The following is a 19,298-nucleotide window of genomic DNA, read 5'->3' on the forward strand; positions in this document are numbered from 1 at the left end:
TTAGTGATTGAGAAATTGTAAAATGGCTAATTGACCAGCTATGTTTATAAAATAAGGTTACTACACAGACTAGTATTTATTCAAAGTACTTTAACTATCTCATTACAAAGAATTGTACTTACATCTTGTTGGACAGATCTAGTTCTTTAAATCGTCTCCAAAATAGTGTGTGCTCCTTGCACGCGTGTGTAGGATAATTAATACGCTCACTGATAAAGATTTCCTCTAACCTATTTCAATAGCTACCTGTGGCACACCATTTACACTATTATCTTATTATTTCTATGGCGATGTCATCATCTATATATGGTCGATGTTGGTTAAATTAAAAGACAAGGAACAGTAAACTGGGATGAATTAATTGTAAATCAAATATGCTTGACAAATTAAGAAGACTAGTATTACATGTGCATGTATAATGCATGTGTATAATACATGTATCCTTGTTCGGTCATTTAAAAAAAAAATTAAATAATGATGTAATTATATATAGCCTCTATTGTCATATAGTGCTAGATTATCAAAATTTTAATTTCATGGCCTATTTATTTTTTATTCTATAATTGATATTTATGAGAAAATAGTTTTTTAAATATGTAATTTAAAATAGTTTAGAAACATTTTCTAAAATTGTTTTAAAACGTTTTTAAAAAATAATATATTAAAATGTTTTTCTTACAATTCTACAAATTTATTCATTGAACATTTCAGAAAACCGTATTAAAACCATATCTGGAAATGTTTTTAACCTGTTTCAAAGGAAAGTAATGGAAACATTATCAGAAAATATTTTTTTCGTAACATATAAGAAACATTTTTATAACATATCCAATAATGTTTAAAAAATAGATCCAAAATCATTACAGTGACATGTTATTTAAACATTTCAAAAACATTTCAATAATCAGTTCTGAAAACTTTTTTCAAACTTAAACGGAAAAATGTTTCAAAAACGTTATCAAAACATTTTGAAAAAAAAATCAAAATATTTTAAAAAATGTTCCGTTGAAAATGTTTTAGCAAACTACCAATAAACTCTAAATAGAATATTCTGAAAAAGTTTGTGAAATAACGCATTGATGTTTTTATTTCATATACTAACTTTTTCTCTCGTCTAAAATTGCACTATACATCTAAAATGATCAAAGGCTAAGGTCACAGACGGTTTCATTTAAAAAAAAAATCATTCATGAACTGCAATCAACATCAAACAATGGATTTTGACCAAACCATTTAAAGTTCAAGTTCATAAAGTGAATATTTTGTAAAAAAAAAAAAAAGAAAAAGGGTGGGTGGGTTGCGCAACCCTTCTCTTATTTTTTAAATGTTTATATTTTCTTTTCAATGTATAAATCATTGAAAGTATAATTGAGTTTGAAATGTCTTTTAAAACAACTCGCCCGTAATGACAAGAGCAGGGATGAATTTGTTATTTTTTATTCGAATTCCAGTATCAATTCTTGAAGTGTGGAAAAGACCATATCGATTTCCAACATTATAAATGAATACACATATGAACATTTTTATGGCATTAAATTATTTCATACCCATAGTTGACTGATTCATAGTGTTCTGTATTATTTTGATAGATTGATTGATTGATTGTTGGGGTTTTACGCCCGAGCAGCAATATTTCAGCTATATTCAGGCGATGAACATGAAATGAAAAAAGGGATGGAACACTAGGACAAAATGGGTCGACAAATTCAATTGCCACAAGATAAAAGGGCGGGATGGGCAGGGTCGGGCAATTTAGCCTCCTGTGGCGAAGCGCAAAGGTTCCTACTCCTATCGAATACCGCAGCAGGGTTCTTTATTGCGTGAGGAACGTGACATCTTTCCCAACACGGTGCACCACTATGGCTTGCGGTCAGGTGGGTTTTCCGTATTATAGCCTGACAACCCCATTCCACCACCTGGGGCACACACCCCAGTTGCTCTGTGGGCAGAGCGCCTAGACCCCGGCTAGGTTTCTGAGCACTATTTACTCGCCTTTGACGACAAGCTTAGCGCTGCTGCAGGCCTATTCTTTTGACACCCGGACCTGCACGGGGTTCTTTTGATAGAACATGTGTATTAAACAGAAAACAAATCTCCCTTTACGGCTACAATAACAAACGAATTATTTGGTAGTTTCAATTTATTTACCAATAGTATAAAAACTTGAGATAAGAAATAGACATTAATGTTTTGTTCTACATTTTGTGACTTGGATGCAGGATGAATCAATAGATTAAATGTTGTTCGCAAAATTGACAATATACTGAACAGTTAATACCACTAACAACCATTTACTGATATGGTTGTTTTTTTAATATGTACATATATACTTATTTTTCGGTTTTTTTTGTTTTGTTTTGTTTTTTTTGTGATAGGCTGCCAGACATAAAGATACTCATACATGTGATGTTTGGGTTTGTATGTCACTTACTATAAATATATTTATGGAGGCCGGTCTACAACAAACACTTAGGGCAGAACAGCACACTATTTTCTTCAGTATATTTCTGTGCTCCTTGATGCGAAACAAATAAACAAAAGGATTAATGGCAGAATTCAACAGTGAAATTAAGACAACAAGAGCTCTAATTGCTCGCTTATTCTTGTAAGACTCATGAAGCAATAGAACTGTAGCTAAAGGTGAAGTCGTTATAACAAATAACGTAGCCATGATACAAACAGTTATACAAATCATTTTCATTGCAACATCCCCTCCGCTTCCGACAGTATCTTTACGTACTCTGGTATGTACCAGTCTTAATAAAATACACATTGACATCAGAACCATAAATATTAATATTGCATACAATGAACCAAGGTACATGTTAAGTTGTTTCTCGTGTCCATAATGCACGGTATCAAATGAACAGTACTCAATATCTACTTCCCGCACCCACAAACTAAACGGAATGAGATTTACAACAAATGATATTGTCCATGAAAACGTAATGACAATCCATTCTACGAACTTACGTGATGTTTGATGCTGTTGTTCGGTCTGTTTCATCAGTACAATACTTATTCTCTGTAAACATATTCCTAGAACATGAAGCATCGACGCTACAAACGTAATGCTAAATAGATAAAATCTTATGGCGCAATCGAAATATTGAAATGTTCTGGTTCTTTGAACGTATGTCTCTGACATTAAATAGGCTGTCACTCCAACCAACATATCAGTTATTCCACTACTTAGTAGATGAACATTTTTGAAGTCTTCTTTTCTCACCAATATCCAAATTATCATAATAATTGAAGGCACATTTACAGTTATAGTTACCAACGGAATGCCCGTAACTACGATTGACTGGGCCCATGTAACAGGCTTTTGTGTGATGTTTTCTGAATTCATTTTGAAATTTCTATTTGCCCGCAACCGTGATACTGAGGAAATTATCATTTAATACATGTACATGTATAAGGCTTAATCAGTCATACACGTTTCGCCTACACGATATCACTCCAATAGCCAATTGATGGAATGACAGTTGTTTTATAAGTCGTATACAAAAGAATCACATTACAAGTATTGTATTCACATGGTATTGGGAGATTAACTAAAACATAAGATCAAGCACAGTTTGTGTACATGTATATCTTCAAATCATATTTACTGTCAAAAGTTCATTTTCATTACATGTATATAAACAGTAAGTGATAATATGAATTGATTAAGCATTTTTATAGCAAAAGAACAAAAAAAAGGGGTCAAACACTGACTTTTCTATGTAAAATGTTAAACATTTGACTAAAAGTAATCTAAAATTTAAAAAGATATGAAAAATTTGAAGATCTGTTTTGTCACAACTGATTGACAAACTGATAAAGAAAAAAAAATATTTAAAAACTGCTGTATGATTTGTAATGAATGATATAAATACCATTGCATAATTTTGCTTTTTATTATAATTTATATATGAATTTAAATAAAAAAAAGTATGCATGGTACCCTGAACAAAACAATCGGACTAAAAGTCGAAATCACAATATGATATGTCCGTTAAGTTTGGCTTCTCACACATCATATGAAATAAGCTTGAGAATAATTTTTGTCTAAACGCATCGACAGTGTGGATAAAAATAAAAACTATCAGTTTTTATCATCTCATATTTTGTAATTATCATGATTCTAAACACACTGCTTTTATCATTTCAAAAACATTTAATGCTATGATAAAGTATGGTGATGATAAACTTGGTAACGAATTATTACATTAGTATTGTACACGTAAAATAGTAAGAGCAAACACAGCACTTTTAACTTTTTCTTGTTTCATACTTGAACCTTTCATTGTTCACTGCAACTATCTTTGGAAACTAGCAACAATGCTCATGAATTTGATTTATTTAAACCGTTGCTAGCCAAACTAATCCATACATATCCGATTTTTCATCCTATTAGTCCTGTTTTGAATAACAAATCTATGACATCCTACGTATCTTCAGATCACAGTACCTTTATATGGTAAACTTACTTTTTGGTGACGTATGGAACAAGAGAGACGGTGAATTGGTATCAATATGGTATACATTGATGATAATCATATTTTTTACTGATGAATGTAAACAGTTTTATTAAATGATATGAGTAATAAAGTTGTTCGTAACATGTGAGTAATAAAGTTGTTCGTAACATGTGAGTAATAAAGTTGTTCGTAACATGTATAATTAGTGTTTGCATGGGGCGATGTTGAATATTAATGAGGAACGAGAACAAGGTGTGAGGAATGAGACATGGACAAAGACGTGAAAGGAAGAAACAATGGACAAGGAAGTGAGAGGGATATGACGTGGACATGGAGGTGAGAGGGAGACATGGACAAAGAGGTGAGAGGAAGGAGGCATGGACAAGGATGCGAGAGGAAGGAGACATGGACAAGGAGGCGAGAGGAACGAGGCATATACAAGGAGGTGTGAGGAGGGAGCATAGACAAAGAGGTGCGAGGAACGAGATAAGGACAAGGAGGTGAGAGGAACGAAGCATGGATCCGGAGGTGAGAGGAACGTGATATGAACAAGAAGGTGTGAGGAACGAGATATGGACAGGGAGGTTTGAGGAAAGAGACATGTACTAAGAGGTGAGTGGTTCGTTTACCTAATAGAACTGCGAGGTTCATCTGACAAATACGATCTAAAAATATTAAGAACGTAAACAAGTAAATGACACGAGCTTTTTATTACTTTCCCGAATAAACTGCATTACAAATGTAGTCGTTATAGAAATTTAATAGATATTTGAAATAAGTATTAAGTTCATGAACTACTGGTCCAAGTGATCTAAACCATTTTTTTTCTTCTTTTTATATAGAAACACTGGGTTTTTAGATGCAGTGTAAGACAAGAACCCACTGTAGTATCAATGGATACCTTTTCCAAATACATGTATAATGTAGGTCTAATAAACTGGAAGACATTTATTATGAACCTATTCATGATTGTGGTGTTATAAACGAAGTTACATATCTTGTGAGAAGCCTTAAGAAGGAGGTATCGTGCTTTTCATTGACCTTTCAAATTCATTGTACGCTTCAAGTGTAATAAAGTAAAAGGACAATAAAAGCGTCATTCACACTCTTGTTGCTAATAGCATCACCTACGATCTAATTTATCGTCCAAGAAAGAAAATTCTAATTCATCGAGAAAAAAATAGTTTACAATTTTATCAGTTAACTTCACAAGTTTTTTCCACTTTTGAAGTTTCTCCAAATCAATAATTAACATACAATATTAACGGCATGCATTAAATCATTATAACTATTAACAGAGACAGTTTTGAATTAGGTTTAGCGGGACAATGAAAACAGAAAAAATAACAAGTTTCTTAAATACATTAAATTATGAATAAAACTGAAGAGAAACATAAAGTGGGCTGATGGATGCAATGTTTCTGTGCGACACTAGTTTCACATTTTTAATATTAGATAAGAAATATTTTGATCGTTTAATAAATATGAAGATATTATAAAAAAAAAGGCATTGCAACTACATGCAGGATCAATTACAATATAAAGTCTATTGGAAAGACGCTGAACATCGGAGATGGATCAAACAAACGTTTAATTTGCGAGGACCGAGAAATGTCTATTTTATGCAAGGAGTCTTCGGTTCGGATTGCACGCTTTTATATTTTATTTACATTTCGTATATTTTTAACTTAGTTGTTTCATTCTCTTGTAGTAGATAGTATAAATATTTCACTAGTAAAGGGTCAGTCTCTGTAAGAAACAGGCAGTGGGTTAAGCATGGTATGAACAAACCCACCATGTCGAAAGTGTAAATTATCTATTTGCACCATCAGAATCAAAGAAAAGGGACAAGATTTTCTATATCATTTTGGTAAGTTGAGTTACTTCATTGAAATGCACTGAAAATGGAACAACTCTGTCAAAATCTCATATTTTCTAACATTCTACTGAAAAAAAAAATGTGAACAAATCCAGTGATACAGGGATCAAATATTTGTCTTTTAAAATAAACGGATAATTCATCCTTGAGTGAAATCATATTGTCAGGTCGGTAGGTTTTTCACACGCATGATTCTGATTTTTCGCATTTTACCTGATTCTTACAAAAAAACTTACACTTAATGCCAATCCACAGAAGGGTAATAAAATACCAGATCCATTACGTAGCGGATAGACTGCTGTACTCGGAGACAGAGAAGGGTTAAGTTCACGGAGATAGAGTGGAGCATTGCCGGTTTGTATATTTTAAAACATTTATAATTTTCTCTTATTTTGCCTGTCAGACAATTTTTCCCAGCCTGTCTCTTTGTATAAATAGCCATATTTCGTAAAATATTGGAAGACCTTTTACTATCCTCGCGGCTTTGAAAAAAGAGAAAAGGTCACTCTGATTCATCAAAAAAATACTCAGGGGTTAAATCAAATCCAAATAGCCGTAATTTTGTAAAAATCGTAAAAATACGATCAAACTGACATTCCAATTTGAAATGTATTTTATGATACCTAGTAACAATACAAAGGTAGAACGAGATCCATTGAAAAATTCTAAAGATGTCATCTGGAACTCGATGCATGGGGGAAGGATAAAAAACTTTTCGAAGGGTATCACAAAATACCTCACCACTTCGTGTGCCGAGGTGTAAAAACAAAATGTTTTATAGTTTGTCAATTTCATTACTGAGATATTGATAATCATAATTTTCTGTTAGGGCAACTTTTCTCCATTTATCCAAAATATAACAGCGGTCCTTTTCACAAAAAAAAAAACTTAAGTGTAAAATTAGTCGTAAGCTGTGACGTCACAATACTTAACTCTATTATGACATCATAACTTACGACTAATATTACACTTAAGATGTTTCCGTCTAAGACGTCAATGACCATTTTCCAAAGCAAAACGCAAATTTCGCCTCTATGTAAAGTCGTTTTAAAAATTATTCGTTACACGTATCTATCATAAAACCTAGTTAAACAAATAGTGGAAAATGGTTGAAAGTATACTTTCGGCGGGTGTTTCTAGAAAAGCAGAGGACTCTTACCCTACCTGTGCACCTGGTCCATGCTCCTAGTTTTTAGTGGAGTCCGAGTTGCTTATTTGCTTTTGTTACTTTGTATGTATGATTTTAGTTACTTTATGTTCTTTGTTGTGTATGTCTGTTTTCCCTGTCTGGTCTTTGTCCCTGGATTCTATAACCTTGGTTCCCTTGATTACTCTTTGTGTACAATTGTACATTTTCATAGAAGAGTTGCCAAAAACGTTCAAAATTAATGTTAAATCTGACACTGAACACATGTAGACGTGGGAGGGTGTTTAGTAAACAAAAATTTGATTACAACTTAGTTGAGGTCTCGATTTAACCTTTCATCTCAGACAGACTGCTACAAGTTAGTTTTGTTTGTTTGTTTGTTGGGGTTTAACGTCCGAGCAGCAATATTCCAGCTATATTCAGACAATGAACATGAAATGGATGATAAAATGAACATGAAATGATAAAAAAAAGGATGGGTCACAAGGACAACAGGGTCGACAAATTTTGATTGCCACTAGAAAAAGGGGGATGGGTAAGGTCGGGCAATTTAGCCTCCTGTGCCTGTGGCGGAGCGCAAAGGTTCCTACTACTATTGAATACCACAACAGGGTTCTTTAACGTGCGAGGAACGTGGCATCTTTCCCAACACGGTGCACCACTATGTTTTGCGGTCAGGTTTTCCGTATTATAGCCTGACAACCCCAGCATGTAACATGCCAGGGATACCCCTTTCCACCACCTGGGGCACACATCCCAGTTGCTCTGTGGGCAGAGCGCCTAACCCCCGGCTAGGTTTCTGAGCACTATTTAGTCGCCTTTTACGACTTTTACTGTAGGCCTATTCTTTTAAACACCCGGACCTGCATGGGGAGCTACAAGTTAGAGTAGAGAAGAAAGGACTGAATACCACTTCAATAATGGAGAACAATTGCTAATGTCTTGTCAACTGATAGTGTTAATGATCTGTGTTCGCAACTTATATTTTTCTTTAGCCTCAAAATTTACAAGAATTTTTTTTTCTTTTAGAAAATGACTCTGTAAAGTCTTTCAATGGCCACAAGGATTATTCAAAGTTAATACCATCATCCAAAAATCTGTCTCAGTCACTAATTAGTCAGAACACAATTACCACCGGGAAAAGTTGGTAAAATCACTAGTCAAAACAGTACAGAAGATAAATTGATGGTATAACGAAAATCAGGTGTCTGTAACTTTTTTTTGTCAGAATCAGTTTATTTCAAAAGATTTGAGTATATGATAAACAGATTATTACGAAGTGTTTACCACATCATTATGCTTCCTCAGACCTCGTTCGCCCCGTGCAGGTCCGGGTGTGAAAAAGAATAGGCCTGCAGCAGCGCTACGCTTGTCGTAAAAGGCGACTAAATAGTGCTCAGAACCCTAGCCAGGGGCTAGGGCGCTCTGCCCACAGAGCAACTGGGATGTGTGCCCCAGGTGGTGGAATGGGGTACTCCTGGCGTGTTACATGCTGGGGTTGTCAGGCTATAATACGGAAAACCTGACCGCAAACCTTGGTGGTGCACCGTGTTGGGAAAGATGCCACGTTCCTCACACGTTAAAGAACCCTACTGTGGTATTCTCCCGGAGTAGGAACCATAGGGCTCCGCCACAGGAGGCTAAATTGCCCGACCCTACCCACCTCTCCCTATTTCCAGTGGTAATCAAAATTTGTCGACCCCATTGTCCTTGTGTCCCATCCCTTTTTTTTATTTCATCATCATTTCATGTTCATTTTATCATCCATTTCATGTTCATCGTCTGAATAGCTGAAATATTGCTGCTCGGACGTAAAACCCCAACAAACAAACAAACAGACCTCGTTCATGTTATTACCCCTCAAGCATGACGGCTCTTGGGGCTGATAACATGACTCTGACTGATAAAACATATGATAGGGAAATTGCTATGTAATAATTTATATCGTGCTATGATTCTGACACAAACGTGAATAAAAATTGTCGTTGATTCTATCTCAAAATTTTATTGAAAAAATGTTATCGAATGTGGTTATAATTACCTATGGTCTAGTCAGTTATGTGTTTCACATTTAGATGCCGTTTTAAAATCTTAGCATATCTTAATCAATTTTATCAAACAATGTACTCACAAATGGAATAATCATCAAGAGGTAGATTTTATCCTGCAACTTAACTTTCTACTATACAAATAAAGGGTGTCGAATCACGCAAAGATTTATTCAAACGATTGCTGAAAAATAGACTATTTTGGATAAAGTTCGCATGTTTTATTTAGAAAATGTGGCTGCAGGATAAAAACAATACACGAACATTGCCGAAAATATCAATACATTTATTTGTATTCGCTCCGAAAGAGTCAGATTAGCTTGGGGAACCCTCGTTACCTCAGCAAATAAATTTGATATTTTCCGGCAATATACATGCATTGTTTATGTACTCCTAAGTTAAACAAAATTTCGAAATGGAAACACATCAGATGACTTTAAAAAAAGACCAATCGTACAACATTAGTTTGTTTTATGTGTTCTTACTTTAAGTTGCTAGTTGAGACTGGCAGATGGAACAAGAAGGCATTGTACTCTACCGAGATCAGGTACGTTCGATATTCGATGTTCGATATTCGACATTCAAACTTTTCAATATCAAACTGAATATCAAACGGTAAATTATATCCAACGTACTTGATCTCGGTTTGTACTCTTCATATCATGTTTAATATCATTTATCTGGTTGAAGTATATCCAAAGATATTTACATGTTACCCCTCTATTTTCCAAATGAATAGCTTGCTGTTTTGTAATGCTAGCCTCATTTCAAGTTTATGTTGTTTATTTCTTCGTAGACTAAAGGTTTTGTAGTTTCTACTTTGTTGTATTAGTATTATTATTGTAAAAGCTGTGCTTAGTTACATGTATGTAAATATGTTAATTATTATCGTTTATTGTACATATTTCATATGTATGTCTCCTGTAGCACTGCTATGTGTCTGAGATTTGTAATAAACTATTCTGTTGTGTTCATATCAGAAGTACAACCTACAATGTTGATATATGAGAATGGCCTGTAAAAACATAGATGTTTTAAGAGTCATTCAAAGGGTTGCATCATGTATCGAAAATGTTGAGAAATAAAGAGATTGTTTGACTGATCATTGTGCTTTAAAAGATTGAAACAGTAGTTCTTGATATTTTTACTACTACCCTAGCTTGTCTCCATCAGGTAACAATAGTTGACAGTTGATATGAGACACAATAACCTATTACCATGATGTCCGTTTGTGGAACGGAGATACAGTTTGCTAGTTTGGCGTTTTGAAGGGCCAGGTCCGGGGCCTCGTCAATAAAGTGTACTTGTAAGTTTGAAGCCGTTTGATTAGCCATATTTCTTACATAGATCTTTTAGGTTCTTTAACCTTAGTTTATTGAATTGTTCCAAAAGACTACTTTTATCGAAGGAATGAAATTGGTTTGGATCTTTCGTATAATTAATTCTGCAGATTCTTTATATTTTGCTTACAAGTAGATCATCCCTTTGTCTTTCAACAAGGAGTATTGTCAGTATCCACAATATCACTTGGCTCTAGTATAGTATATCCTTATGGGTTTATTTACTGTTTGTTTGTTTGTTTGTGTGTTAGGGTTTAACGTCCGAGTAGCAATATTTCAGCTATATTCAGACAATGAACATGAAATGGATGATAAAATGAACATGAAATGAAAAAAAAAAGGATGGGTCACAAGGATAATAGGGTCGACAAATTTTGATTGCCACTGGAAAAAAGGGGGGATGGGTAACGTCGGGCAATTTAGCCTCCTGTCGCGGAGCACAAAGGTTCCTACTCTTATCGAATACCACAGCAGGGTTCTTTAACGTGCGAGGAACGTGGCATCTTTCCCAACACGGTGAACCACTATGGTTTGCGGTCAGGTTTTCCGTATTATAGCCTGACAACCCCAGCATGTAACACGCCAGGGGTACCCCATTCCACTACCTGGGGCACACATCCCAGTTGCTCTGTGGGCAGAGCACCTAGCCCCCGGCTAGGTTTCTGAGCACTATTTAGTCGCCTTTTACGACAAGCTTAGCGCTGTTGCAGGCCTATTCTTTTGACACCCGGACCTGCACGGGGCGAGATATGTAGGTACTGAAAAATTGTCGTGAAGTTGATAAGAGGAAGGGTTGCACGGTGGACCCTCCCAGCCCATGGATTATAACTTGTGAATATTTTCTATTAGATAAATCACAGGAAAGTTGGCCTAGTGTGTATTATCAAGTACCTAGATGAGTGCTCTATAGGCTCCCTGAAGCCTTTTGTTTCTCTATAAATGCCTGATTTATCTTGTCCGTTGTAGTTTCCTTCTACACATGTAGTTCACGAAGCCCCGTGCAGGTCCGGGTGTTAAAAGAATAGGCCTGCAGTAGCGCTAAGCTTGTCGGAAAAGGCGACTAAATAGTGCTCGGAACCCTAGCCGGGGGGGGGGGGAGGGGGGTAGGGCGCTCTGCCCACAGAGCAACTGGGATGTGTGCCCCAGGTGGTGGAATGGGGTACCGTTTGTTTGTTTGTTTGTTGGGGTTTAACGTCCGAGCAGCAATATTTCAGCTATATTCAGACAATGAACATGAAATGGTTGATAGAATGGGTACCCCTGGCGTGTTACATGCTGGGGTTGTCAGGCTATAATACGGAAAACCTGACTGCAAACCATAGTGGTGCACCGTGTTGGGAAAGATGCCACGTTCCTCGCACGTTAAAGAACCCTACTGGGGTATTCTCCCGAGTAGGAACCATAGGGCTCCGCCACAATAGGCTAAATTGCCTGACCATACCCACCTCTCCCTACTTCCAGTGGCAATCAAAATTTGTCGACCCCATTGTCCTTGTGTCCCATCCCTCTTTCATATCATCATCATTTCATGTTCATTTTATCATCAATTTCATGTTTCATGTTTCCTGCACAGGGCCCCACATTTAGGTATTTGTTTCTTCTGTTGTTTTTGTTAAAATCAATACGTGTCTATTTACATTATTGTAAATTTCATATGACGTACAAATGCATATTATAAAAATAGAACGTAATTTACCAATGTAGTTAAAAATAGCCAAACTTATCGAAAACCAACTGAAAATTTACGAATATGTAAATATAAATGCAGTTCTTCAATCTTGACTTTTCAGATATACAATGGAGGAAGTTGTAAATGGGTACAAGTTACTTGATTATTTATTTCCACTCGTAGCAAAGGCAGTAAAACCAAGGGAGTTAATATCATCAAGAAGGATTAAAAACATCATTGGACAAGGTTAGTATTTGTATTTTTACATTGCTTGCACTATATATTTGCATATCTTCTCAAATAAAAAATAAATGAAGTATTTGTTCGGGTAAAACACCAAGTTAGGTTTTAAGATAAGAACAATGTTGTTCGATGACTCTGTATTATTCAGAATTTCACAAAAATTAAAATATTGCGATTTAATGCTATCTGCATGCTTTTTTTTATCTGAATCACGGCACTTCTTTTGAAAAAAAATACAAATGTTCATTATTGATCCAGCTTTTTTTTCTTCCCTAGATTCCGTTGCGGACATAAGGAAAAGTACTGAAAGCAACGACACGCAGATCAGAAGAGTTGTAGAACTCATAAGAAATAATAGTCCAGATAATGGCATCGATATACTCTCACAAGTATTAGAAGATTTAGGTATGTTCATTTTTCCTAAATGTCGTCCGATTATTCAGTTGCCGATTTTAAGAAAGCTACTTGTATTTTCTAAATTCGAATGTCCATGTGAGTTTATACCACCACTCAGCACCCGTCGTCGTTAATCAACTTTTCAAAACATGTAAGAAACATCTTTTCCTGTAAAACAATAAATCTAATGTGGCTTTATTCTATAGATTCAATATACAATTTTAAACCCATACTTCTTTAAGAATAATTTATTCATTTTCGGTCCTTTTTTCGATATTTCATCCTAGTTCTTTCATATGGCGACTTCTGAAAAAAAACCTCGCGTTTACACGTTGTGTTTTGGTTACGCAATGGCCGTGAAATACAATTTTTTTTTTAATTTTCCTTATTAGTTAATGTATTATATAACCCGTATTAACATTTTATGAAATTCTATTTTACTTTCTCTTTCTTTATTTACCTACGGTTATAAATATTTTGAAAAATACCACACGTTCAGTCTGCAGACCATCTATTCCAGTACAAAACTTTTGACTATTTCAAAATTATCAAACCATGTTCCATCACTTTAAAGGATATATTTGACTACAACGATGACGAACCACATTGTACCATATCAAAATGTGGTATTAAAAATTGCAAAACATGCAACATTCTTATAACCGACCCTTACTTCTTCAGTTCCCTTACAAACAAAACCTTCCATACAAGAAGTCATGATGACTTAAGTTGCAAATCAACAAACTTAATTTATGGATTAGAATGCAACTTATGTGGTTTAGTACATGTCGGAGAAACGCAAGAACGATTAAACAAAAGAATGTGCGGTCATCGTTCGGGAATTAACAGCACCAAATTTCCGACAGTTTATCAACACTTTAATCAACAAGATCATTCAATCCTCTCCATGAAAGTTCGTATTTTAGAAAAAAATTTACCATCCTACGAACAGTCCCGTTCTAAGTAAAAACTATCGTAGGGAAAGTTTGTTTGTTTGTTTGTTGGGGTTTAACGTCCGAGCAGCAATATTTCAGCTATATTCAGACAATGAACATGAAATGAAAAAAAAAAGGATGGGTCACAAGGATAATAGGGTCGACAAATTTTGATTGCCACTGGAAAAAGGGGGATGGGTAAGGTCGGGCAATTTATCCTCCTGTGGCGGAGCGCAAAGGTTCCTACTCCTATCGAATACCACAGCAGGGTTCTTTAACGTGCGAGGAACTTGGCATCTTTCCCAACACGGTGCACCACTATGGTTTGCGGTCAGGTTTTCCGTATTATAGCCTGACAACCCCAGCATGTAACACACCAGGGGTACCCCATTCCACCACCTGGGGCACACATCCCAGTTGCTCTGTGGGCAGAGCGCCTAGCCCCCGGCTAGGTTTCTGAGCACTATTTAGTCGCCTTATACGACAAGCTTAGCGCTGCTGCAGGCCTATTCGTTTAACACCCGGACCTGCACGGGGTCGTAGGGAAAGAGAGGAGTACTGGATACGCAGATTAGGTACTGCAATACCTTATGGATGCAATGACAACATCAAAAGTATAGGAAACCTTTCAAGCCCATATAACAATAGCATAAATGCATAAAATTTATTTGACAAACCTCCAAGACGGGAAAGGAGTAATGGCCATCTCGCCACTATATGTCACCTAAGTTACATGATGTCTCAATAGATGGTCTCCTTCCTTTCATACAAAAACCTCTTGGACTTCATCACATTAGAACCAAACTTCATTCTATACCTCTCACTCTACTACACTCCATTTACAAAACAGGTCTTGACACTCCTGTTTCTGACCCCACCTCATTATTATACAGACTTGTTGCCATCATTTTGGATATTGGTTTCCACACACTCTTTAAACCAGTTATAAAAGGCTATTGCAGAACCTCGAGATAGAGAACTTCAAGGCTAAACCACCTAACTGTTCCTGCAAAACCTCTCCATTCAAATATGGTCCTTCTGGTCACGTCGTTACGGGAGATTTAACCATCATCGAAAACGAATCTCTGCGTAATATCATTTCTAAAGATCCAAGTACCGTGAACCACGCTCCATAAATTGGAATTATAACTTAAAAGTTCTTATGGATGCCGTCGAGGACTATGCAAGAAAATGGATAAAACGAGAACATTGATTCTCTGTCAGAGTGGTTAAAGGCCTTGAGGTCTTCAATTTTGAAACGAATGAAAGTTTTAAGGAGGTCAATAAGTGCAAAGGCTACATCAGTTTTTAAAGACCCCGATGTAGCAAAAACGTTGTCTACTATACATGACAAATATGTTGTCGTACCAGCAGACAAAGCCCAAGTTTTTGTCTGCAAAACGTTTTACATCCAATGTTTATTATCAGTTTGTTTGTTTGTTTGTTGGGGTTTAACGTCCGAGCAGCAATATTTCAGCTATATTCAGACGATGAACAGAGGTAAACGTAGAAAAGCACAGTGCAGGTCCGGGTGTTAAAAGAATAGGCCTGCAGCAGCGCTAAGCTTGTCGTAAAAAGCGACAAAATAGTGCTCAGAACCCTAGCCGGGGGCTAGGCCGCTTTGCCCACAGAGCAACTGGGATGTGTGCCCCAGGTGGTGGAATGGGGGTACCCCTGGCGTGTTACATGCTGGGGTTGTCATGTTCATCGTCTGAATATAGCTGAAATATTGCTGCTCGGACGTTAAACCCCAACAAACAAACAAACAGATGGTAAATCACAATCATCGTCCTTGGTAGAGAGACCAAAAGAGGATAGCACAGATTTATGGTGTTCCACAATCTCTTCTTTGGAGAGTGTGGTAGCAGTAAAAGGTCTTATCACTGCTACGTAACACCCGGACCTGCACGGGGATTACCATCTATGTACTGGATTTCTAAACTCACCAAGAATCCATACAAACAACGTTTCCTAGCTGGATCTGCAAAATGTACCACCAAACCTCTTTCAAAACTTTTATCTTCTATACTCACAACTGTCAAAGAGGGTATGCAGTCCTACCACAACACTTGTTACTCCCGTAGTGGTATTACTTCAATGTGGATCCTGAAAAATTCGAAAGATCTTTTGGAAACAATTAGTTCAAGACTATTATCTGAATATAATAGCATTAAAACCTATGATTTTTCAACACTGTATACTTCTATTCCCCATACTCAGTTAAAATCCCGACTTGAAAACATTATACATCGTTGTTTTTTTTCCAAAAAAGATAGTACACCTAGATACAAATATATAGTTCTTGGTAGAGATTCCTCATACTTTGTAAGAAATAATTCAAAATCATCTTCCAAATATACAGAGGAAGATGTATACAAAATGCTGGAATTTTTAATCGACAACATATTTGTCCAGTGTGGTGGACGTGTTTTTCAACAAACAGTCGGCATTCCAATGGGAACAAATTGCGCCCCTTTACTTGCTGACCTATTCCTTCACTCTTATGAGGCTGACTTTGTAGCTAATCTGATCAGAAATAAAGAATATCGTTTGGCTAGATCCTTCAATCTTCGTTTCCGCTATGTAGATGACGTATTATCTTTAAACAATCCTAATTTCGGGGATTTGATACATCGCACCTACCCAAAAGAACTTGAGATAACGGATACTACAGACACTGTGAAGTCAGCCTCTTATCTTGACCTACACTTAGAAATCGATGGTAAAGGAAAACTATTGACCAAACTTTACGACAAATGTGATCACTTTTCATTCAGAATGGTCAACTTTCCTTTCATCTGTGGCAACATCCCTTCAGCACCTGCGTATGGAGTGTTCATATCACAACTCATATGTTATACCAGAGCTTACCGAAACTACGCAGACTTTTTGTATCGCACTAGAACTCTAACAAATAGGCTTCTGGAACAGGGTTAGGTTGCTACAAGATTGAAGTCATCACTACAGAAGTTCTATGGTCGTCATCATGAACTCACTCGTGGATCGTTATGGTGTATCCATCTGCACCATGAAAACTGATTTATTCAACGGGTCATAGTTTTCCTTTCCTGGTTTGTCTACCCCGGACTTGACTTTTTATGAGCAACTCGGCGGGTGTTTCTAGAAAAGCAGAGGACGCTTACACTACCGGTGCACCTGTTTGTTTGTTTGTTTGTTGGGGTTTAACGTCCGAGCAGCAATATTTCAGCTATATTCAGACAATGAACATGAAATGATAAAAAAAAAGGATAGGTCACAAGGATAATAGGGTCGACAAATTTTGATTGCCACTGGAAAAAGGGGGGATGGGTAAGGTCGGGCAATTTAGCCTCCTGTGGCGGAGCCCAAAGGTTCCTACTCCTATCGAATACCACAGCAGGGTTCTTTAACGTGCAAGGAACGTGGCATCTTTCCCAACACGGTGCACCACTATGGTTTGCGGTCAGGTTTTTCGTATTATAGCCTGACAACCCCAGCATGTAACACACCAGGGGTACCCCATTCTACCACCTGGGGCACACATCCCATTTGCTCTGTGCGCAGAGCGCCTAGCCCCCGGCTAGGGTTCTGAGCACTATTTAGTCGCCTTATACGACAGGCTTAGCGCTGCTGCAGGCCTATTCTTTTAACACCCGGACCTGCACGGGGCACCGGTGCACCTGGTCCATGCTCCCAGTTTTTAGTGGAGTCCGAGTTGCTCATTTGCTTTTGTTACTTTGTATGTATGATTTTAGTTACTGTATGTTCTTTGTTGTTTATTTGTTTGTTTGGGTTTAACGTCCGAGCAGCAATATTTCAGCTATATTCACACGATGAACATGAAATTGATGATTAAATGAATATGAAATTGATGATTAAATGAACACGAAATGATGATGAAATGAAAAAGGGATGGGACACAAGGACAATGGGGTCGACAAATTTTGATTGCCACTGGAAATAGGGAGAGGTGGGTAGGGTCGGTGGGCAATTTAGCCTCCTGTGGCGGTCAGGTTTTCCGTATTATAGCCTGACAACTCCAGCATGTAACACACCAGGGGTACCCCATTCCACCACCGGGGGCACACATCCCAGATGCTCTGTGGGCAGAGCGCCCTAGCCCCAGCTAAAGTTCTGAGCACTATTTAGTCGCCTTTTACGACAAGCTTAGCGCTGCTGCAGGCCTATTCTTTTAACACCCGGACCTGCACGGGGCTATTCTTTGTTGTGTATGTCTGTTTTCCATGTCGGGTCTTTGTCCCTGGATTACATTCTTTTGATTACCGTTATAACCTTGGTTCCCTTGATTACTCTTTTAATTGAAAGCGTTGACTCAAGTGAGGTTTTTATACAATGTGTGACACTCTGAGTATTATTAAAAACTTAAGTTCACTTTCGCTTTCGATTTTTTTTAAACCCGCTAGAGTATAGAGCTTATAACTAGCATTTTGATTAATATGGAAGTCTATTTCTGTCATCGTGATAAATAAATGTCGCGAAAAATTATCTCGAAAAGTCGTGATAATTTGGGTATTTTGTCGACATAAAAGACAATTTTATCTCAAAAACCAAGGATGATTTTTCGACCGTTCAATATAATAACATGAATTGTCGCGACTTTAAGGGAACCGACGACAACGTGTGCCTTTGGCATAAAATATTTTTTACTTTCGCCCCAAACTTAGTTCCGAAGATAGACATTGTCAAAATATTAAAATGCCATAATTTAAGTTAAATAAACAAACGCATGTGCGGTTCAAAACCCACACACACACACATATATATATATAGCCCCGTGCAGGTCCGGGTGTTAACAGAATAGGCCTGCAGCAGCGCTAAGCTTGTCGTATAAGGCGACTGAATAGTGCTCAGAACTCTAGATGCCACGTTCCTCGCACGTTAAAGAACCCTGCTGTGGTATTCTCCCGGAGTAGGAACCTTTGCGCTCCGCCACAGGAGGCTAAATTGCCCGACTTTCCTATTATTCTGTGAAAGGACTTAATTTCTCTCAGTGTAAATTGTGAAAAGTACGATAATTATTTCGCCCTATGTTAAAATGGTTCGACATTCAAAAACTACTACATCAAACATTTTAAATAATCACACAGAAATAAAATGGGATATCAGCGTTTTACTTGATGAACACTGCTTCCTCGTGACTGTCCAATAATTGGTAAACGAATTTTTCCTTTTTGC

The 19,298-nt window shown here is 36.9% G+C and overlaps 1 protein-coding gene across 2 annotated transcripts in view; it reads left to right on the forward strand.

Annotated features, from left to right (window-relative positions):
• The first annotated feature begins 12,620 nt into the window (after nt 1-12,620).
• LOC148622196 (ATP-dependent RNA helicase DHX58-like) overlaps nt 12,621-19,298 on the forward strand; it is a 31,552-nt gene continuing 24,874 nt past the window's right edge. Inside the window, exons 1-2 of one of the 2 annotated variants that reach the window (XM_088571839.1) lie at nt 12,621-12,795; nt 13,069-13,197. In XM_088571839.1, coding sequence (XP_088427965.1) covers nt 12,678-12,795; nt 13,069-13,197 — 247 coding nt within the window. In that variant the 5' untranslated portion in view covers nt 12,621-12,677. The remainder of the gene's footprint in view (nt 12,796-13,068; nt 13,198-19,298) is intronic. The other variant, XM_088571840.1, reaches the window with a different exon arrangement.

This window comes from Perna viridis, chromosome 3, assembly GCF_037379345.1.
Source record: "Perna viridis isolate PV_CMFRI_1.1 ecotype Kerala chromosome 3, ASM3737934v1, whole genome shotgun sequence".
Classification (NCBI taxonomy): domain Eukaryota; kingdom Metazoa; phylum Mollusca; class Bivalvia; order Mytilida; family Mytilidae; genus Perna; species Perna viridis.